At 36.9% G+C, this 23,219-nt stretch overlaps 1 protein-coding gene across 3 annotated transcripts in view; it reads left to right on the top strand.

Moving 5' to 3' along the window:
• Window positions 1-826: 826 nt before the first annotated feature.
• Window positions 827-23,219, top strand: part of ACTR2 (actin related protein 2) — a 34,130-nt gene continuing 11,737 nt past the window's right edge. The window contains exons 1-7 of one of the 3 annotated variants that reach the window (XM_007464104.1): window positions 827-1,019; window positions 7,954-8,064; window positions 10,054-10,145; window positions 13,575-13,790; window positions 17,447-17,519; window positions 20,621-20,757; window positions 22,096-22,245. In XM_007464104.1, coding sequence (XP_007464166.1) covers window positions 10,143-10,145; window positions 13,575-13,790; window positions 17,447-17,519; window positions 20,621-20,757; window positions 22,096-22,245 — 579 coding nt within the window. In that variant the 5' untranslated portion in view covers window positions 827-1,019; window positions 7,954-8,064; window positions 10,054-10,142. The remainder of the gene's footprint in view (window positions 1,020-7,953; window positions 8,065-10,053; window positions 10,146-13,574; window positions 13,791-17,446; window positions 17,520-20,620; window positions 20,758-22,095; window positions 22,246-23,219) is intronic. The other 2 variants (XM_007464103.1, XM_007464102.1) reach the window with 2 other exon arrangements.

Here is a 23,219-nt window from a genome sequence, read left to right as displayed (position 1 = left end):
AGGTTTGAAAACCACTGTCTAATAAAAGAACAAAGTGAAACTGAAAAGCAGTCTGGTATTATAATATTGAACTGAGGGCTCATGTAGGGCGGGCCCAGATCACAGAATTCCTGAGTGGCAGGGCCTTGTTTGAAACTGGGGTTGTCTGATTTCAAAGCACAGAGTCTGGGTTCAGATAGGTACATATACTGAAGAGGTGTGAAGCAATATCATGCTGCTGCAAGGGAAGTGGTGAGCAATGAGGCTGGAATCGTTAAGCACCTACTCTTGTTCACTTGACTAAGGGCAAACTGGGCAGACAGACTGGGCTGGAATTGGAGGAATCGGTATAAATGCGCGATTTCATGTGTCTGTACCATCGCAGCTCTGCCCACTGAAAAGGTCTACAAGCATGACACACCAAGCCTCATTCAATAGTGGGGTTAGCAAGTGGGTCTGCCGCCTCCCGCCCTCCCGGTAGGCTTCTCTGTCACATTTCATTGCGATCTCGCCACAGACCAGATATCTTTCATCTGCCTGCGCCTCCTTCAGCCGGGTAAGCGGAGCCAACTCCTGCCACGCCTTAAGGAGAAGACCGCAGCGGCCGCCACCTCGGCGGCCATTTACACCCGACGAAGCGCCGGGGAAGAGACGCCGACAGGAAGAACCTGCATGGGCGGCGACCCTGAAAGCGGAGCGGGAACCGAAGCCGGAAACGGCGCCGTGGGTGGGACCTCAGGCTCCTTTGTTTCTTATTGGAGCTCACCGCTGCCAGTCTCGGCCTCCTCCCTCCCGTCCTCACCTCTTCCGCGCCGGCAGTCAGTAGGTGGCGGGCAGGGGCGGGTAGGGGCGGACGGCCACTTCCGGGTGGGAGAAAAAAGCTGGGCCGCGGGAGGGGCCGGGAAGAGGGAGGAGGAGGAAGAGGAACCGACGGACGGCGGCGGTTGTAGGTTGTTCGGTGGCGGCGGCTCCGGCTCTCTTACGGGCGCACTATGGACAGCCAGGGCCGGAAGGTGGTGGTGTGCGACAACGGCACCGGGGTAAGCGCTTCGCGGGGAGGCTGCAGCGGCTACAGGCTCGGTCAGGGGATGAGCGAGGGGCGCGCGGGCCCTTGGCGCCCGGGGCTGCACCCCTGGGCCCTCGGCCCCCGGGGCCAAGGGGCCAGGGCCTCGCTTCCCGCCTCCGTGGGTGTGGCGCGCGAGAGGGTCGGGCCCCTTAGTTTCCCCGAGCCCGCCACTCCCGCAGCTCGGGGTCAGGATGGCGGGCGAGGCCGGCACTGGATGGGGTTACTACCTGCTGCCCGGCCGGGGCCGGCCCCGCGCTGGAGCCGCGGGATTCTGGCTAAAGGGCCGGAGGGGTAAAAGGCTGGGTTTGTGTGTTCCAAAAGGGCTCCATTCCCCAGGGTCGCCGGTGTGTAAAAAGATCAAGAGGCCTTCCTCTTCCTGTATAGTTGAAGATACAGAACGGGAGACAGGAAACGGGTTTAAAGAAAAAAGGGAAGTGCTGTCATGCAGTGAGCCTCAGTCCTTTCGCAGTGTTTGGTTTTTTGTTTTCTTGTTTTTTGAGGGGAAGGGAGACCAGGTCGGCAGCGCATCATTTACTTTTTGTTCTGCATGCTGGAAATTTGGCCCAGGTGCAGCCCCGCAGAGACCAGTGTGTTCTAGTGGTTGATCTTGCACCCTTTAAGGCCCAAGTGTTAATTCCACTAACATTAGGGGAAGTTAATCAGTTTGGGTACCCCTCCTCCTTTTTTTCCTTACTTGCAGAATACAGGTAATGTTAGTATTTAAGATTCTAAAATGCAAATAATTGTAAAAATCTGAGTAAAACACTGATATAGAAATTATTTGAAAGTTGTTTCTTTGAGTCGCCCCCCCACCCCATTAAAAAAAAATGTATTTTGGGCAGCAAAGTCAGCAAATTAGAAGACAGAAGTGTTACTTATTTTGGATGAGTTCTGTAGTGATCACTTCCCCCTACATTACAACAAGTGCTCACCATTTTGGAGCTGCAGTATTTTGTGACATGTATCCCCTTCCATAAATGTGATAGATGAATTAAAATAGATTTTATTTGAACTTTAAAGCCCTTTGGAAACTGGATTGTTGAGGGGAATAAAGAGCTGATATTCACTGCTGTAATGCTGCTCTTGATTGAATTTGTTAAGACTTTTACAAGCAATGATGATATTAGCTTTATCTGACCTAAGTTAAAAACGGATGAGAGTAAGAAGACATCCATACAAAATGGAATAGTACTTAAAGAAAAGGAGGCAGGTCCACCACTATAGAAACAGTTTTATGATCTATTGTTAAGTTTAAAGAAAAGTTTTACAGCAATTCCATTTATGTGTGTGTTCTTTATTAAAGATATTTATGTGTCCACAAATGTGGACACAAACTTTCATGTGAAAGTTTTGGCGGAATTCATAAGAAATGTATGTTCATAGTGGTTACCTGTGAGACTAGGGATAAGAGTGAGGTAAGGTGGGAAGGACTTCATCACCCTTCTGAATTATTGGAAAACTGTTCTTTGTTTTTTTAACAAACCATGTATTGTTAAACTATCTTTAAGTGAAACTAACTATAAACATGTATTGCTTTTACAGTTAAAACTCAGTTAAAGGTGCTTTTAAAAAAATATTAGCCTGATTCCCACTGTAGTCTCAAATTGACCTCTAAATAAATGTAAATCTTTAAAAGTTGATGTTAATATATTTTGTTTTGTGAATATGTCAGCTTTTTTCTTTAGAAATTGAAGTCAGTTATGTTTTAATGGATTCCTCCTCTTTGAAGGACAGTGAACCCTGTTTTTGTAGTATATGTTTTCTCATAATATTTAGTTTTTTTTTTTTTTCTTCTTTTTTAAAAAAATTTTCTTTTTGGCTGCACCGCATGCAGGATCTTAGTTCCCCGACCAGGGATCGGACCCGCGCTCTCTGAGGTGGAAGCGCGGAGTATTAACCACTGGACCACTGGGGAAGTCCCATAATATTTAGTTTTTATGTTACTATTTCATTAGTTTATTTGTGTTAGAAAACTGATTGTATATTATTGATTAGTCTTATGTCTAATCCATAATTTAAGAATCTTGTTTCTTAAGACAAAAGATCAGCTACTATGACATAAATAGAAAAGTGTAGTTAATTCAAACAAAAACTTACATATTTGGTGTTATGTTTCTAGTTACTTTAAAATTTTTATCCAGATTTTCTATAGGACATGGTAGACTTCAAATGAAGAAACAGCTCTGATGTGGTATGTAGTCATGAATGCTGTGATATTTCTGAAAATTTAGAGAATTAGGAACCACTTAGATTCTGTATTTCTTATGGTTATACTTCATAGTCATTTTGATTTTATTTAGGTACCTGAAGGTCTAATGATTCCTCTATGATTAAATAAAGAAGATATTAAAATTAAATTTCTAAAAACTTATGGGAATAGTTGTTACTCCAAAGCAATTTGCCTCTTACACATTTTAGGTGTTAAAATTATAGGTATTTGAGAACTTGATTATTTATTTATTTATTTATGGCTGTGTTGGGTCTTTGTTGCAGTGTGTGGGCTTCTCATTGCGGTGGCTTGTCTTGTCGCGGAGCACGGGCTCTAGGCACGCGGGCTTCAGTAGTTGTGGCGCACGGGCTTAGTTGCTCCATGGCATGTGGGATCTTCCTGGACCAGGGCTCGAACCCATGTCCCCTGCATTGGCAGGCGGATTCTTCACCACTGCACCACCAGGGAAGTCCCGAGAACTTGATTTTTTAAGCCCCTCTGGCAGGCCCTAAATCGAATGCCCTAAGAGTAGGTGAGTTCTTGTGATCACATGCCAGATGTTGGTCCCGCTCTTCTTCCTCATTAGCTCCCAAGCTGACCACTGTCTCTTTTCCTCCTAGAGGAGGAAAAGCTCATCCATTTTCAGTACTTTATGCATTTCACCTTCATAACCATTCATACCTAAAATGGAGCCTTCGTCCAAACCTGCACCTAAAATAGAGCTGCGGAAAGTGGCCAGATAGGTGAAAATGTGGAGATCTGCTTAGGCTTGGGTGCCTTGCAGGAGTTGGGCCTGGGCCCCGGGTGTTGTATATTCTTTTACCAAACTTGGGTGATTTCGTCAACATTGAGTTAGTTCACCAACAGTGAAGACTTCTGGTGTGCCTGCTGTGTGACTGGTATAATTTTTAGGGTCTAGTGATACAAAGTAGCTTATAGTGTTAGGTAATTATACTTTTACAATTCACATTTGTAGTATTATGGCCTTTATCAGGCTTATACAGATTTATATGATGAATTTAGGAGTGTTTGAATTAGAAAAATCAGAAACAGGTTTGGTTTCACCCTATAAAATGCTTTGGAATAGGGCTTCCCTGGTGGCGCAGTGGTTGAGAGTCTGCCTGCCGATGCAGGCGACACGGGGTTTGTGCCTGGGTCCGGGGATCCCACGTGCCGTGGAGCGGCTGGGCCCATGAGCCGTGGCCGCTGAGCCTGCGCTTCCGGAGCCTGTGCTCCGCAATGGGAGAGGCCACAACAGTGAGAGCCCTGCGTACCGCAAAAAAAAAAAAAAAAGTGCTTTGGAATAAATATAATAAATATTTTGGTGGTCTAAGATCAGAATAATCACTATGCAATTAAATTAATATGTCAATACTATCAATTTAAATTAATAAAGGAAAAATACAAATTAAATAAGCCTAAATGAGACTTTATAAATCCCAGTTTATTTTTTGAGGGAGAAGGGTACTTTTAGAGCAAATGTAGATGAGCTTTTTTTTGTTGCTTGAAAGAACATTATATTGTTCATGTTCTTACCATTTGATGACTCAGTAGGAAGTAAGGGAGCCAGTTTAAACCACAGTGCTATGAAGAGGAAACTATATATGGTAAAATCTATTTCTTAAACACAGCCTTATTGCACATGATGAGAGAACTAAGCCACCAAGTCTTAAAATGATTGGAGTGGGGGGAGGTATCTCCAGGATTAAAAATGATACCAAACAAATAATTTAAAAAAGAATATTTTCTTTGTATTTTATTACATCGTGGTTTAGATCTTTTAAAAAATACTTTTTACAAGAAAGGAAATGCCAGGTTGTCTGTTGGTTATATGTTATTGAGAAATAGATCATTGTAATTATATTCTTGTTATTATAACTATAGTGCTTTCACATTTGAAATAATGTGAAATAGTGCAGCACTTGCCATTTTGACCAAACACTAGTACCCTGTAGTAATGCTAGCACTGGATTACTATGGCAGCATCTACTTCCAATAAGCTACTGCTTAAGCAGAGTAAATAATTTCATTAATAAGTGATTGGTATCTTTAATTTGAACTAAAAGCCAAATTTCCATTTTTTATAAAGCACAGGAATAGTAGTTTACAATTATTTTTATAGTTTCAGGAGTTCGTAATTTTTTGTCATCTTACCTCAGGCACTTGGCAAATATTTTGTCCCGTGAAGTATGCTCAGACAAGAATTTCAAGATGCAAACTACCCATCTGTAATTGTTCAGATTATAATCAGTAAACCTTGAGTGATATGATTATGGATTTACCGTGTTGCACCTTTCCCAGTGTGTTTGGCTCAGAATGAGGGGAGGCACGTCAACGTTCGCAGCCTCCTCCCTGCACCAGGACTTGGCTTACGCCCCATTCCAGGCTCCTGCCCCACCTTTACCTTATGTTACGATTTCTCACTTAAATCATTTGTTTCCATTTAATATGCTAAAAATGCCCTTACAAACTTGTAGGTTCTTTTTTCAGTCATTCTGTCATTTTTTTAAAGAACATTTATACCCATGTGAGCATGTTCAGTCTGGTGAATGGACACTTTTGACCCACCCAGTGTCCTTATCTGTTCATTATGTTAACACATAAGAATTTAATGTCTACATTGTATTTGGTTTCTATATTTGGAACATATGTATAAATTATGACTAAAGCTGGTGATCATGACAAATTTTATTTGTGTAAAAATTTGGATATGGTGGGGTAATGAGAAGAGATTCTCTTGTTTTGCACCTGATTTCAGTTCACGTCCAGTGAGCTGGCTTTTCACTTAAGGACAAAAGCGAGTTTGATTTAGAAGAAAAGCGTGCGAGAGGTTTTTTCATTTTCTTTTAATTTGAATAGACTAGAAAATACTAAGTTATTCTTTTCCTCTGTGGCAGTTGTCACTCCAACTCTTTCTGGGTCACGTTGTTAAATTATTTGGGAAGACATTGTGGAAAAATGGACTAGCATTTCTGAATTCTGTTGAACACTTTTTTAGGGTGGGAAGTGTATTGCTCTTTATCAACCACTGTTCAAATGGAGAGAGAGGTATGAGCAAGCAGGTAATCTATTGCATATGCCATCATATCACAGTAACTTCTGCCTTGGAAGGTAATCCGGTCAGAATTGTATCATAGTTTTAGAAATGGGTATGTGCTGAATGGTAAACTAAGCAGGACTAGGTTTTGTGAGTTTGGAAGAAAACCTATCTGAGCAGTGTGTTTTATGTAGGTTCTAAAATGTAAACGTGAACTGAGGAGATACGAATTCAGGTGGTATTGGAAATATGCAATTTTAAAATTTTAGGCAGATTTTTCATACCAGTAGCTTTAGTCTGCTAAAGACATGACTTCAACATATTTTTAAGAGCTCTATTTATAAAAGACTTGAAGTTATGCATGGCAGAATGTTCTAGACTATTTATAATTAAATGTGGTTCATCAACATCATTTCCAACAAGATTGTCTTTGCAGTAGAAAAATTTTATATTTTGGAGGGTTAGTCAGAAGTCAGTGAGTTTCAGGTAGTTGCTAACCTTTACCACTATCAAACAAAACAGTTCCTTGTATGTAACAGCTTTCTGTCCACTTTTGTGTTATTACTATCATGCATCACATTCAGTTACTGTTTCTCTCCTTAATTCTTCTAAGAGAATATGGTACCTGAAGCCATGGAACAATAGACTTTCTCAATATTAAACATATTCTTTAGGTTAAAATAATCATAGTATCATACGAGTCAACAGCAAAACTAATATTTATTGATCAGTTAAATAATATGCATTTAGTATGTGTCAGACACTGTTCTAGGTGCTTGGGATTCATCAATAGACACAAAAATCCTTGCACAGTGTACCATACATTGAATAAAGGCTTGGTAAGGGAGAGAGAGGGTAGAGACTGATTGCATTTCCTTTCTTTTATAGCTTCTTCCTCCCACCCTGAAGTTTTAAACTGCCTTTTCCTTGTAATGGCTGCTCTTAAAAATAAGACTAAACAGACTGTATTATTGGTATAAGAATTAAAAACCCTTGGTTCTGTTTTCAGTTTTACTGTAGATTGTTAAATCTCCTAGTATATCAGTTTCTTATTCATAAAATGGAAGTATTATTAGAGTCAGTGATATGTCCTCATTGGAGGAGTACACTATCTGAATATGAAATTATGTCATTTGGTATTACTGAATACGTTTGTCTAAATATAAAGATGTAAATAGCCCAAAATGCCTAATAAATGTTTATTTTGTTGCTAGTCCATATGCCATTTGATTTTCCCATTTTCAAAAATGGGGTTGCTTAAGTGAATTGCCAGACATGAATGAAAAGCTGCTTTAGATCTGTTCATTTTCTGACATTTCTCTCTTAAAAATCCTTAGCATTTGTTGAGTGAATTTGTCCCTTCCCCGCTGTGCATCAAGGCAGTGGGCTCCAGCATGAACTGCTCAGCTTAGCTCCCTGTGGTGGGGAGACCTAGGCACTAAATAAGCAGTTAACTAGTAAGGAAACGGGAACTCTGGTAGTAGTGCCATAAAGGAAATAAATGGAGGATATGATAGGTGGGGTGACTACTTTGGGTAATTTGAAAGCAACAGAAGTTTAAAATATTGTATAAATGCAAAGTGGTACTTTTCAAATACAGTTTTTAAAAGGATAATATCATAAATACCTTGACACTAACTCACTTTTACTGTTCTTTTCCAGTTTGTGAAGTGTGGATATGCAGGCTCTAACTTTCCAGAACACATCTTCCCAGCTTTGGTTGGAAGACCTATTATCAGATCAACCACCAAAGTGGGAAACATTGAAATCAAGGTAATATTTTATTTATTGATAAATGAGGAGCAAAACCTCATTGTTCTTTGAGGTGTTCTTTGAATTAAGTAGTTTTAAAATGTGATGCCTTGAAAAGCAAAGGAGGAGGGCCGAATTTCTTATATTTAAAATTTTTATCAACACCTGAAGAAAGGCACCAGAATCTGAAGTTAATTTCATCTGACTTTAAGTATAGCTTGATGCCATTACTCTCTGAATGAAGTAAAATACTTAGTAAGATTTTTGTGTTGATGTGAATACTCTATTAGTGACTTAAAGTCCTATTACCTAATATAATTTTTAAAAGAAATCAGCCTGGTATTTTTATGTCTTTCAGTTCCATATATTTTTCTATGTTAGTGTCTCTTTGGGACCTAAGATTTTTCCTTCCCATGTTCTCATGGCCTGATCCCCCTACATTTTTATATAGCTAGTCAGGAAACACAGGATATAAATCTTATTGGTTCCTCTTTTCACCAGTATAACTGATTTCCATAGTGTGCAGAAGGAAGCTGTGCAAGTCTTTATTTGGCCTTGTATTTATCTTAGCACGAGGAGAGGGAAGGGAATATTGTCATTGCCTACCTACTGTACTTAACGTGAGAGACTGGATGTTATGGGTGATAGGTTTTTATCTTCTATTAAAGGGATTGAAAATCAAGTGAGAGTTACAATATTGTAGAAGAAAAAGAATCAAAAGTCAGTGGTCACCAATTGACTTAAATTTTTCAGGTGGCCTAGGGATCAGGTTATACAAAATGCAGTAGCATTTAGGGGCCCTTTTGCTGAATCATTTGTGAATGGACTAGCATTGTTGGTCCAATCTGGACAGTCCTTGGCAAGACTTCACTGAATTGTTAGTGTGTGAGTTAGTGTGTGCCTCTCTGGAACGTTTATTTGAGATGTCTAGGAAGGCGGTAATAGGTGGTAGAGGTTTGCTACTTGGTGGCTCTCTGCTGTTGGGACTAGAGAATTGAATTACACAATGAATAAAAATACAAACTGAAACTTAGGTTCTGTGTTAATTTTTTAAAGCATAAAAGAGTGAATGATTCTGGCCTCTGTTTTGTTATGTTACAATCAGAAGGGATACTCAATATGAGAGGTTTTTTGTTTTTGTTTTGGGTTTTTTTTTTAGGGTCTTTTGGGAATTTTATGGAATTCTGTATTCTCTTTTTGTGAACTCCTTTCGTTCTGATTGAATTCGATCTTAAATGAACTCAACTTAAAATTTAACTAATAATAGTGATAAGGGTAAACTTTTTAATGATGTTGGAAGTCACACTTTTATTCAGTATCAGCCTTTTAAAGAAGAATGGCTTTTTATATACTTTATGGATAATAACATTTTTGAGGTATTAAGATACATCACATATAGCTATTTTTATTGACCAGCATAGTCACAATAATTACCATTTTCTTGCTTTTTAAGGCCAAGTGATAGAAATGAAACTAGATATTCTAATAAGACATTTTTGCTAAGGAATTCCCCAGTAGCATTTGCTTGTATGGTTTGTCAGTCTGTGTTCGGTTGGCTCACTTCTGTTCAATCTGCTTAATCTTTTAAGTCTTTCAAGTTAATTTGTTCTTCCAGTAGAAAACAGTGAAAGAAAACAGACCTGTATCAAATTTAACTTGACTACTAGAGCTTGGAAAGTCACTCTAAATACCCTTTACCTACTCAGCTAGACCTTTTCTGCTATTTATTTTCCTTAATTAAGGTTCTTAAATTCAGTAATGAATTAAAGAAATTTGACTTTTTTGGAATTCCTGTGCCTAGTGGATTGATTTATACTTTTTGTGTCTTGTTAGCTAAAATGTGGTAGACTAAAAACTGGAAATTTAAATTGTTTAATGAGTTTATTTTCATTCAGGAGTAATAACTGTCCATGCAAATCGGCCCTAATTGTTAACTCCGTAAACTGTAGTAGTACTGCATCTGACCTCGACCTAATTTGTCTTTATTGCTTGTATGTTTAAAAATTTCAGTGAGGATTTTATTTAGGCCTTTTCTGACTCTTACTTCTACCTTCTCTCTCTTCACCTTTCTTGACCTGTTGAAGTAGAATAACAAAAAGATGGTAAGTGAGGTTACACACATGCTCTCTGTTTGTTTTCCACTTTTGCTTGGTGGGACAGTAGTTGTTGTTTTGTGTCCCTTTGGTATTGGGGAGGGGGGTAATTCCATATTTTAATTTTTTAGTTTTTAAGTACTTTGATTTTTAACCTTTTTCATTGCTTCAATTTGGTAGCAACTAATTAAGTCCTATACTTTTCCTGATTGCATACAATGGACCAAATCAGAACTAATTACTAACATAGTTTTGAATTGTTTTCCTTGTGTTTTTTGTAGATGAATGTTACGATTAAAATGGAATGTCGTGTGCATTTTATTAGAAACCAAGTGGCTTTATTTAGGATATGTGTGATCCAGAAAATTGGGGTGAAGTTGTTGCATTTGGATAAATCCACTTTATTGACCATTGTTAAATTGAACACTGCCTGTCGTAGCCTCTATATATGTGTGTATATATTTGCATCCAGTACAGTATCATATGTGTATTTAATAAACTGAATAAAATTTTAATGTGCAAATGAACTATAAATAGTAAAGGGGGAGAAAAAGAGATTGACTTGTTTCCTATATTATCCTTATCGATGAGCAGATTTTGCATTATCTGAGTATAAATAAGAAAAAGGTGGAAGTCTTGTAAGACTTTCGCCTAGACAATAGATTCTTCCTCTAAATAAATACCATTGTGTGGCACCTTTTTCTTTTGAACTAGAACTAGGCGCTTCCCAGGCAATTGACTCTTTCATCATATTTTTCTGTGATAGTCAAAGTGCTTTCTGTAGTAGATATTTTCAAGTTTGTTTGTTTTTAATATTATTTGTAAGCAGCTTTGACAGAGATTAATATCAGGCCTTTCTAGTGATATGTATTTTAACTAGTAACAGTGACTTTGTGATGTTTTCTTTTGAATAAACAAAAGCATTTAAAAGTGGAAATTCCTACATTTATCCTAAATAAAAGGTCATGCATTTGTCTTAAAATCTGAAGGAGATTAAGAAAAAAAATGTACTTGTAGAGAACAGTGTAGGCTTAATTTAGTGTTTTTTATGAAATTTAATTGTGGTTTTAAAGTATATTTGCTCTACTTTTAATTTGAGGTGACATTGTTCAGAATGATTCTTGGCAAATCTCATCTACACTGCCTGCTTTTCATAAAATATAAATGCTTTTATAACAACATCTCAGACAGTTACTATAAGTTTTCATTCTTTCAGGTAATAGGTGATGGTTTAGGCTTGGTCCAATGATGAGGTGGGTGGTAAAAAACTAAGGCCTGATCTGATGGGTTATAATTTTGGTCTTGGAGATGTGGGCAAGTTACATAAAGCTTTTATCATTTGGGGGTTTTGGAAGTTAAAATGTTCTAAGGAAAACTATATGTTTTAGGATTTTTTGAAATAAAATTTTAGATATGGATACGTTTTTAAATTAGGTAGCTTGAGTTAGTCAAGACTATTTGCACTAATTTGATAAGTTAATACTTGTTTTCTTCCATTTTAAATGTCCTCTGTTCAGAGGGATGGTAAGATACTCAATGCCAGATGTTTTTTTCAGTTAATTATTTATGGTATGTGTGCCCTAGAAGTAGATCCATGACACTTTTATTTTGAGTTGGCATTAGATCAGACATATGTAAGCCCCTATTCTTGCATGGAATAAAAACTAAACAGTCTGATGAAATCAGACCAGACTTATACTAAATTTGTTGAAATGTAGTTGTGAATATATATCGATGATATAAACCATCTAATTATCTGATCTGTTATTACCTTGGATAACACAAAGAAAGATATATTCTAGAAGAAAGTAACAAAATTGTATATTAAGTTATATTGATGGCCAAAAGTAATATATGTACTTGGAGGTATAAATTCCTCCCCCTAACATTTTATTAAGAAGTGTTTAGAATACACGGCAAAGTTGAAGGAATTTTGCAGTGAAACCCATACATGCATCACCTAGATTCTGATATTAATGTTTATTATACTGATATATCACATATGTATCCATTTATCCATCTGTCAGTCCATCAGTGTATCTTGTCTTTTGATGTATTTGAAATTATCAGTATACTTCTCCATAAGTAATTCAACAAATGCATGTCAGTTACTAGAGTTCACAAATACAGATTTTTAGTTTTGCATTTTCCTATCAGATGATCCTAAATAGCTAATATTTAAGCAATTTGAGTATTAAGTTATGGTAAATTAACTTTATACAAAATTAGTTGCAACAGAAAAGTTTCAGTGAACATTTCTAGCATGTGCTTTAACTTTGTTTTTCCTTTTTGTTGTTGCTTTCAGTGGATTTTCCCGAAATCTGTTTGGTTTTTTTTTATTGTTGTTTTTAGAGTTTTCATCCTTGTTTATCTCTTCTCTTTTTTTTTAATAGTTATTTTTAAAAGTTTTAAACTCATACATGTATTTAAACTTCTGTTTTAAAATATCCTAAGGTCTTATAGCAAATAGTAGCTATTTCTGATACTAGGTTTTTTTTTTTAATTGAATTCATCAGTATATGTAGAAATCAAGATTATTTAGCATTTTGACTAGCCGATTTCTAAAATAAGTTTAAATTCTGGGACATCATTAGCCTTATTATACACACAAAATTTGACTTTTGAAATGTGGGTCATCTTAAGTATGCTGTCATTGGAGACAAGACTTGTGAGTATTCTGCTTCGTGTGTAATAGCATAGTTTTCCAGTATTATACTTTAAGATTGAAGATGTTGCTCATGAGATAATTTTAAAGAAGAATTGCTTCTCTTTGTCTTAATTTTTTGTATCTCTACAAATTATCATTCATCTTGGTGAGGCATATATTGAAATTTAATTTCAATTCTAATTGAGGCATATATAGATAGAAGTTTGTGAAATTTACAAGTTATATGGTGCATATGTCCATTCTTACAGTGTAATAAAACATCCTTTTATTTTTTGCTTCTCATTATGCTTTATAGTACTCACACTTATCATTTTGATATTTAGTACAAAGAAATGTGCTGCATGCATTGAGCATTTTTCTACAAGTTTTTTTTTCCCCTGATGTGCTATCTCACATATCACAGGCCTTATTTTTTGAACATTTGAGCAAAAGAAACAGATGAAACCTCATACAAAACCCTCCAAAATATGAAAATGTGGGGTTTATTTGTGCTAATGCTCTTCTTTTGGAAACATATGTATTAAAGGTAAGGTCAATTTATTGATTTAAACCACGCTGTACATAAAAAATTATTATTCATGATTAAGATTTGCAAGGCGTTCATGAAGGAAAAGATTTTTTAACTTGTGGAATGAAGAACTTTGTCTGAAAGTGCCAGAAAAATTAAAATTAATTATTCCCAAGTTTTCCAAAATATTATGGGAGGATAATTTTCTGAAGGTATTTTATACAAAAATTTGGTCTAAAGCTTTGATATTATAATTTTCTAGGATCTTATGGTTGGTGATGAGGCAAGTGAATTACGCTCAATGTTAGAAGTTAATTACCCAATGGAAAATGGCATAGTACGAAATTGGGATGACATGAAACACCTGTGGGACTATACATTTGGACCAGAGAAACTTAACATAGATACCAGGAATTGTAAAATCTTGCTCACAGAACCTCCTATGAACCCAACCAAAAACAGAGAGAAGATTGTAGAGGTAAGTTTTTAGATGGGTTGCTCACATATGTGTTTCTGTGATGTGATGTTAAAGCACATGTTTTTTTTCTTTTATCTTACCGTTGTCCTTAAGAATAAAGGGAATAAGAATAATTGTTATTTTCTCCCAGATCCTATTTATTGAGCACCTAACTATGTTAGTCATTACTTATAAGTAGAATATACCAGTAAACAAAGCGAAGTCCTGCTGCCATGGAGTTTATCCTCTAGCAGGGGAAAACAGACCAAAAAAGCAAAAAATGAGTTAATTGAATGGTTTGTTAGAAGGTAACAGATGCTAAAGGGGAAAAAAAGAGTAGGTTAAGGGGGATGGGGAATGTAGGGAGGCTGCGTTTTTCATAGAATGTGGTAGTATGTGTCTGTGAGAAGGTGATATTTAAACAAAGGGAGTTAGCCAGAATATATTTGGGAAGAGCATTCCAGGCAAAGGGAGTAGCCAGTGTAAAGGTCTTGAAATGGGAGCAAGCCTGGCATATTAGAGAGTCAGCAAGGAAGCCAGTGTGGGAGAGCAACAGGAGACGAGGTGGGAGAAGTAATGGGGCAATCTAGGGCCATGTAGGCCCTAATAGGGAATTAGATTTAAACTCCAAGTGAAATGTAGAGCTATTACAAGGAAGGGACATGCTCAGATTTAGGTTCCTGTGGCTGCTGTGTTGAATGTAGATAGAACATAAGGAGGCAAGGGTACAAGAGAGACCAGTTTGGAGGCTTTTTCAGTTACCTAAGCACAAGATAATGATGGTTAAGATTAGGGGTAGTAGCAGAGAAGGTAATGAGAAGTGGCCAGATTGTGGCTCTGTTTTGAAGGTAGGGCCAAAATATATTCCGATTTCTTAGATGTGGGTAATAGGGATAACGGCAAAGATTTTGCTTGAGTAACTGGAGGATGGGGAAAGACTGAGATAGTAGAAGAGGATTTGGGAGGGAAATGGATCAGCAGTCCAGTTTTGGACATGTTAGGTCTTCATTAGACATCCAAGCAAAAATGTCAAGTAGATGGTTATTAAGATCAAGTTCAGGAGAGAAGTCTGGGACTGGAGATAAAAACTTGGGAGAGTCATGAGGATATAGATAATATGGTTCATCAAAGAAGTGATAGTAGACAGGTGAGAAAGCGAAGGGCCAGGGAGATAGAAGAGAGCTATGAAAGGAGGTTGAAACGGTTAATGAGGTAGGCAGTTACAGAGAGCAGAAAGTCTACATTCTTAATAGTTTAGATAGGTAACTTTTCAAGGTTGTCTTTCATTTTATATATGAGATAGAAACCTTTAATTGCTTTGTATTTTAGTAGCTTTCCAGATACTACTTAATGTAAATATCTTGTTTTACTCAGTGGCTATGTTTAGATGTTTATGGAAATTTTGGAACAGATTCAGAATTTTTATATTAAGTGTTTTAAAATGTTGAGATCATGGTTTTAGCTACAGAATCCATATCATTTCTTATGGTTCTTATTTTATTGCTTTTTTCCCCTAGCCACCCCTAAAACTATGAAAGATGGGCTTTATTGTATTAGCTCATATTTTAATTGCATTTTACACTTTCTGTTTTGTTTTTGTTTTTTTTTGTTTTTTGCACGGGCCTCTCACTGTTGTGGCCTCTCCCGCTGCGGAGCACAGGCTCCAGACACACAGGCCCAGTGGCCATGGCTCACGGGCCCAGCCGCTCCGCGGCATGTGGGATCCTCCCGAACCTGGGCACGAACCCGCGTCCCCTGCATCGGCAGGCTGACTCTCAACCACTGCGCCACCAGGGAAGCCCCATTTTACACTTTCTGAATGGTTTACAATCACTAATACTTTGTGATGGATAAGTAGTCATTTGTAATTGCTACTTATTTTTAGCAACTCATTACAAAATCAGAGTGCAGAGATATTTTTGCATTAAATCAAAAGGTTACTACACAAGGAAACCTTTCGGAAAGTAACACAATACCAGAATGAAAACCAAGTTTTCTTTCAAATGAAACGTTAGGGAGATGACAGGTATAGTGTCATCCACTAACTAGCTATTTGACTAGGACACATATTTTTTTAATCTGCAAAAATGACAAGAATTAGTCTTACCGCACTCTAAGGTCTCATCTTCAGTTTAATGCTTTTTTACTCATGAGTGCAAATTTGGCTATGATTGATAATGCCCTACTTCAGTCTCACCCAGAAAGTTGTATTAGAACTACAGATACTTTTTAATGATCTTATAAGTAAAAACAAATTCTAACAGACTGTCAAGTTGATAAATGCAAATACAGTTGACCCTTGAACAATGCAGGGTTAGGGGTGCCAACCCCGCCTCGGTCAAACATTTGTGTATAACTTTACATTTGGCCCTCCTTATTCCAGTTCTGCATCACTGGATTCAGCCAATCTCGGATCATGTAGTGGTATAGTATTTATTTACTGAAAAAAACATGCAATTAAGTGGACCTGTGCAGTTCAAACCTGTGTTTTCAAGGGTCAACAGTATAGCATTACTCTTCCATTTTCATCCCTGTGGTGGGGGAATAAAGGATGATGGAGTAGAATACTACTTAGAATATCTAGTTGCTTAATTGATGAGTATGTGTTTCAGAGATGTAAAATTTTTGTATGTATGTATTTTAGAATTTTTTATTTTTTTAATTGAATTTTATTGAAGTATAGTTAATTTACAATGTGTTAGTTTCAGGTGTAGCACAGTGATTCAGTTTTGTTGGTTTTGTTTTTGTTTTTGGCTGCACCACGCTGTATGCGGTATCTTAGTTCCCTGACCAGGGATCGAACCTGTGCTCCCTGCAGTGGAAGCACGGAGTCCTAACTGCTGGACTGCAGGGAATTCCCCAGAGTTGTAAAATTTAAATTCTGTATAATTCTTATTGTGGTCATTTGTAAAATTTCTAAATATGAGATATTCATAGCGGTAGTCAGCACTGCCAATCAAGGAATGCTTGGTGTAGATGACAGAGAAAATCCTATAGGATGTTCCCAGCCAACCTGCACTACAGAGAATGAGCATGGTTGTGAGCAGAGAGGGCATGAGGGAACTCCTCCCTGCAGTGTACCTTGGCAGAGAGTGGAACGCAGCCTTGGCTCTAGTGGGGAGGGCAGGCTCAGCTGCTGAGCATTCAGGATCTGCCAGCATTCAGGAGTTGCTGTGTTTATTTTTGTTCTCCTGCCCTACTGTTTTATTACCTTTTTTTTTTTTTTTAACTGCTGGAGGTAGAGCCACAGTCTATCTTGGCCCAGGTTGAGGGAGAGGGATGCGAAGGTAAGCAGTTAAGCAATTTCTATAGTTGGTCTTTAAATTAAGATATTTCCTTTAAGGGACATCAGTTGAGAAGAAAGGCTTGTTCAAAAGCAGAATGCTTTCTTTCACTCTAATTAGCCATTAACTAAAACACTAAGAAATCTTTGCTTTGTAGCAGTTATGAAATGCTTGGGGACTTAGTGTGTATTCAAAAATCTGTCCCCAAAATTGGAGCTCTGTGACAGCAGGACTTCAGTAGAGGCAAAAAGAGCTAAAGAGAATGGAGGATTCTTTTGGGTTCTTTGATTCTATTTTGGATAGCTAATCCACTCTGACCATCAAGAAACATTTTACATACTTATTATGTAATTTCTAAATACTAATTTTTTCCCTTTCCTTTTGCATTTTCAGGTAATGTTTGAAACTTACCAGTTTTCTGGAGTGTATGTAGCCATCCAGGCAGTTTTGACTTTGTATGCTCAAGGTAGGTGAAGCTTAACTTTTAGTATAATCAATTCAGCAAATATTTATGAAATATGTTTGATATCAGAGGAGTTTGATTTTTCGGTAAGTTGTAAGTCCCAGAAGAGCACAATATTTATGTATTTATTCAAATATTTATTCAGATATTTCCACAATTTCTAAAATTTGTCAAATAAAATATACACATTTTTATTTTCTTTACTAAACAATGAAAGACTTAGGAAAAAGAAACTTCTCAATTTTTTTAAAAGTAGAAGGTTCCCTCTTTTAGGCTATTTAAAGTAAAAAATGTTTTATAAAGTGGAGAATGAAAATGGAATTTGTCCTCAGAATTGGCAGTTAAAAAAAAAATAGAGCCAAAATGTTAGTATAAATCATGTTTGTCAGATACATAATAGATTAAATACAAAGGAAAAGGCAGACATTTGAGAGTGCCTTCCTAACTTTTGAGGTGGATTTAATGGAGGGGAGCTACTGTGTTTTCTTGGTACTGCCGTTAGTAACTGCCTTGCTGTCCATTGGGAATAAAATAGTAGCCATTTAGGGAGAACTCTTTATATCCTGATGGTGTTATCGAGAACTTAAGGGGCCATCAGATATGTGCTACAGAGCTTGTTAGGCACTTAAAATGTAAAGATGCCTCAAGGACTTAGAATCTAATGGGGAAAAGATACAGAAATTGATTCAGCAGGTCAGAGAAGATTTCTGAAGGAGGTGACAATTAAGTCTCAAGCCTTAGTACTTAAGCAGTGTATGACAATACAGTTGATCCTTGAACAATGCTGGTTTGAACTGCATGAGTCCACTTATACATGGATGTTTTTTAATAGTAAATACTGCAGTACATGCATGGTCCGTGGTTGGTTGAATCTGGGGATGTAGAGGAACCATGGATGCAGAGGGCCACTTATAAGTTATATGCAGGTTAACCCCCGTGTTGTTCAGGGGTCAGTTGTACTTGGGAAACAAACTAATGTGGTGATCCATCTGATTCTACACGTGCATGAGTAAAAATCACTTTTCAGAATACATACTGGGTTTTTTAACTGTCCTTACTACTACATATAGATACTAAGAAGGTACTTGGGGAGAATTAAATTTTTAAAGAGGCTTTATTCATTCAAGTGTAGCACGTGCCTCGATTTCTGTTTAGTGCAGAGGATATGGCAGTGAGTAAAGTAAGCTACTCCGTAAGCTACGTGTGGTCTCCTTGTCCTTAAGGCAGTTACAGCTCAGCTGTGAGTGATTAGTGCTTGTGTGCACCTAGGTAATTTTGTTTCATTTTTTTTAAAGTAAATTTCAGAAATTATTTTAGAAAATACTTTGGAAAAATAGATACTAAAAATTTTGAATCTAAGCTTTGAAATTGGTGATAATAGTTCCATTTAGGGGGTGGGGATGGGACACTTCTGCTGAAATGAATTTTTGTTTTAATTGAATGAAATTTACCTTAACAGATTTTTCTAGCAGTATTCATAAATTTATTTCTGTCCAAGGAGAAGATACCCTCTTTTAATTCCTGATACTTAGCTATTTTTGTTTAACTGTTGAATTCTTAATTTTGAGAAATGATAGTCCAGTAATACTAATCAAAAGAACTCTAAGCCGTGGAAAAATTCTCCTTCTTAAACAAGGTGGCTAGTGCTACCAGTTAAACCAAAAAAAGGAAGAAGCAGCATTCGGAGCCAGGGAAGGTTTTTGAATACGAGAGGGGTAACACAGTGATTCAGGAAAGTATGTTTGACTGCATTTTGCAAACAGGATTGAGGGGAATAACGAGTCATGGAGTCAGGGCTGGAGGTTAAAGTGGTCAGGGAAGGTATAAATGGAAAGGTAAGAACTAGATTGAGCTTTAAAGAATCCTTAGGAATGAAGTGGAAAGAATGAATAATCCAGTGACAGAAGGGTGTGGCACTGGAATCCGGTCAAATACGTAAGGGAAAGGCCAGTATGTAACCTACTGGGAGTGTAGAAATTAAGGTGAGGTTGGATGGGAAGGTCTATTTGGAAAATAAAATATGTAAATTGCTGCTTTAGTTGATATTACTGGAAGTATTTTTGAATTAATGATATTGTGGATTATTCTTTTTTACAATAGAAAGTCTCTTGTTTAAAAGAATGCAACCTTAAGAGGCAGTGTATGATTTTTATGAAACTTAAAAAATCAGGCAAGGAAAAACAGATTATATCAACTTTAGTAGGAGGTGGTTTGAATAAACGTATTCCAAGATAAATCAGTTACTTAGTGCCTAATAAGAAAGAGGGAGAGTGCCTACTCGGGGATGGGACAATGATAAAAGAATGCTTGAGCAAATTGTAGATAATGCATATTCTGGTTAAAATTTTTTTGTTGTTAAAAATATTATTAAAAACTACTAGAAAACATGAGTCAGAAAAAGTTTTGTTTTTCCTGAATTAACCCTGACACAAGGTGAAACAGTAATTTGCAGCCATTTATAGTTTTAAACAGCACATATGAGAAACAAGGCAGCTGCTTTGCTGTTTTTTAAGAGGTTTAACTGACGTTGTCTTTTTGGTTTCTGGTGAATAATTGAAATGATCCTTCGGCTAGTCAAGATGAATTGTTCCCAGATTTCTAGCTATCTAGTATCAGCAAATTTTCCAAACACAGTTTTGTCATATGACAAAAATAATAATAATAAAGAACTAGATTATTTCAACACGTTCACTATCAACTTGTGTAATATTTACCTTTCACAGTGGTTTTTGTAAAAGTTATCCATGATGCTCTAGAAAATTTTACTTTAAGAGAATTCAGGGATCCAGATTAAATTGGAAGGAAAAATAAAGATCACGTTGTATTTTTCAGTCCTAGGTCTGAAAAATAGTCCTAGGGCTATCTCCTGGGGTAGCCCATGATTAGACTAAAAGTCTCACAGGAAGCATGTGAGAGAACACTGACTTTAGTGTCTGTGTATTCGAAATAAGCTGCAAAATAAGCAAACAATAAAGAAATGCTGGCTTTTAGACCATTCTGGTTGGTGACGTTTCTAGTTTGGTTTCTTTACTAATATTTGAAATTTGCTGGCTTTGATTTTTCTGATTTGGCTTTTTATTTACAACCTCATGGTTCTTCCACAGGTTTATTAACTGGAGTAGTGGTGGACTCTGGAGATGGTGTGACTCACATTTGCCCAGTGTATGAAGGCTTTTCTCTCCCTCACCTTACCAGGAGACTGGATATTGCTGGGAGAGATATTACCAGATATCTTATCAAGGTAAGCAAAAAATATATGTAGAATTAGATTTTGTAGTTTGTGTGTACCAACTTAACACAAAATTGAATGTATCATCTCAGGATTCTAGCTAATCTGCACCACCAGAGAAGTGGCCCAGTTCATTATTCATATAAAATGCATATGAGATTCACACACGTGATTTCTTGTATACTAATGAGAGCTCATCATTACATAATTATATTTACTGTTCCCAAGGAATGGGTAGAGAGGTATTTCAAAGATGGAGGAAGACTCTAAAACTTCCTTGAACAACCTAGGCAACCTTTCTGCCGTAAGACCTTCCTTTGAACAGGTGGATGATAAAGTGTACTTGTGAATATAATTAGTTATAATTTTCTTTAAAACATTGCTGGATAAAGTATATAAGGCCACTATTTGGAGGCATGTGGGCTTTTTGTAATGTGGAAAAAAAAGGTTTGGAATGTTGTCTGTACCAGAATTCTGTAGTTAGTGTATTCTCTCCAGGTCAGTCAGTGGCTCTCAGTCAGGGATGATGCTACCCCCCAGGGACATTTTGCAGTGTCTGGAGACATTTTTTAGTTGTTACAGCTTTGCAGGAAGGCTGCTAAACATCCTACAATGAACAGGGCATCCCCTGCAACTAAGAATTGTAAGGTCCAATATGTCATTGGTGCTGCTGTGAAGAGACTGTTCTAGGATGAAATCTGTGCAATAAATTAGTTTGCAGTAAGTCTTCACCTTGACATTGGGTTCCTTTAATCTCATTTAAAGTAATAATAAGATTGTTAATGAGAATTATAATACTCTCATTCTAAGCCAAAATTCTACTGGAAGGTGACTACCAAAGGGGTGCCCAAGGGATTTCTTTTGAACATAAGCACAAAGATAAGGGGATTTGTTTTCTTAAGTTTTTATATGAAAATGTTGTTTATGATGTGTATTATGTGGGTTTTTCTTTTTTTTTAACAAATGCTATTGCCCGTCTAATATGTGTCAGACATAATAGAAGTTAGGGATAAAACTTGGTTAAGACCTGGGGTAGTTCATGAATATAGTATTGATTGAGCAAATTGCAGAATTACAGGAGTCCAGTGTAAAATATTATTTATTAATAGATATTTTGCTCATTTGGGCCATTTATTATTCATGAACTGTTAATTCTGTCTCTGTGAAACTGAAATATAAATCCTATTATGGCAAGTAATATTCCCATTTCTGAAATACTCAGTAAGAGCTAAGGCTTCACTGTCCATTGCATTTGGTATTGATATGACATATTTAGAGAGCATTAATCGCTTTTGCAGAGTTGAACTCATTCAGATTACTTGTGGATTTACTGCTATTTTTTTGTACCAGCTGCTTCTGTTGCGGGGCTACGCCTTCAACCATTCTGCTGATTTTGAAACAGTTCGCATGATTAAAGAAAAATTGTGTTATGTGGGGTATAATATTGAGCAAGAGCAGAAACTGGCCTTAGAAACTACAGTATTAGTTGAATCTTACACAGTAAGTATTTCCAGTGTATAATATATATGTGGTTTTAAAATGGACAACTTTGACTATTGGCGTGTGCTTAAGGAGGTTTTCTTGGAATCCAGTATTTTTGGTTTGGGTTGTTATAATATGTATATGTGTGATCTTTAATGTCTTTCTACATTATGATTCTATGATTTAATTATTTTAGGACACCGTATAGCATGAAATAAGGCAAGAATCATGTATTGCTTTTCTACTTTAGGATGCAGTTAGATGTGAGATATTATTTTGAGATTCTAGTGCCTGGAATAGCATTTTTCAGCATGGGTTTCACGTAATGTTATTTCTGTGAGATGTTAATAGGTATTTCACAAAAATTAAAATGGGGGCTACATTTTCAGGTAAGTTTGGGAGAGAGTTGATTTCACTTTATTAAAGGACTTCTCAGAGCCTTTGATATGCTGATTTGTACATGACTGCAGTAATTCCTCAGCATTTCATGGGGCTGGTGTTCTAAGATACTTTGGGAAGTGGTCATCCTATAGGATGGCTTTTATAATTCAGTAGGTGGCAGTCTTCCTGACTTAGTATTTTCTTAATGAGATGTTCAAAACAAATGTTAACTTGAAATTGAAACTGATGAGACTTAGAACCTAGTTATAGTTTACACTAGGGGAGTTGATCCTCCCTGAATTTTTAATGTATTGCTGTCTTTAAGTCTGTCATTCATCTGGGTATAAAGTACTTGCATATTGCATCTTTGATCAGTGCATCTGGAGACATTTTTTGGTTGTTACAGCTTTGCAGGAAGGCTATTAAACATCCTACAATGAACAGGGCATCTCTGCAACTAAGAATTGTAAGGTCCAATATGTCATTGGTGCTGATAGGATCTAGTAGTTATTAAAATGAAATTGAGTGATAGGCAATAAAAGCAAGTATTCTTAAACCATTTGATTCATGTAAACTCAGTCTATCACAAATATGTACATAATAGTCATTTA

This window comes from Lipotes vexillifer, unplaced genomic scaffold, assembly GCF_000442215.2.
Source record: "Lipotes vexillifer unplaced genomic scaffold, Lipotes_vexillifer_v1.1 scaffold311, whole genome shotgun sequence".
NCBI classification, from domain to species: Eukaryota; Metazoa; Chordata; class Mammalia; order Artiodactyla; family Lipotidae; genus Lipotes; species Lipotes vexillifer.
Note: the sequence above shows the minus strand (reverse complement) of the source record. Positions and strands in the feature narration are given on the sequence as shown.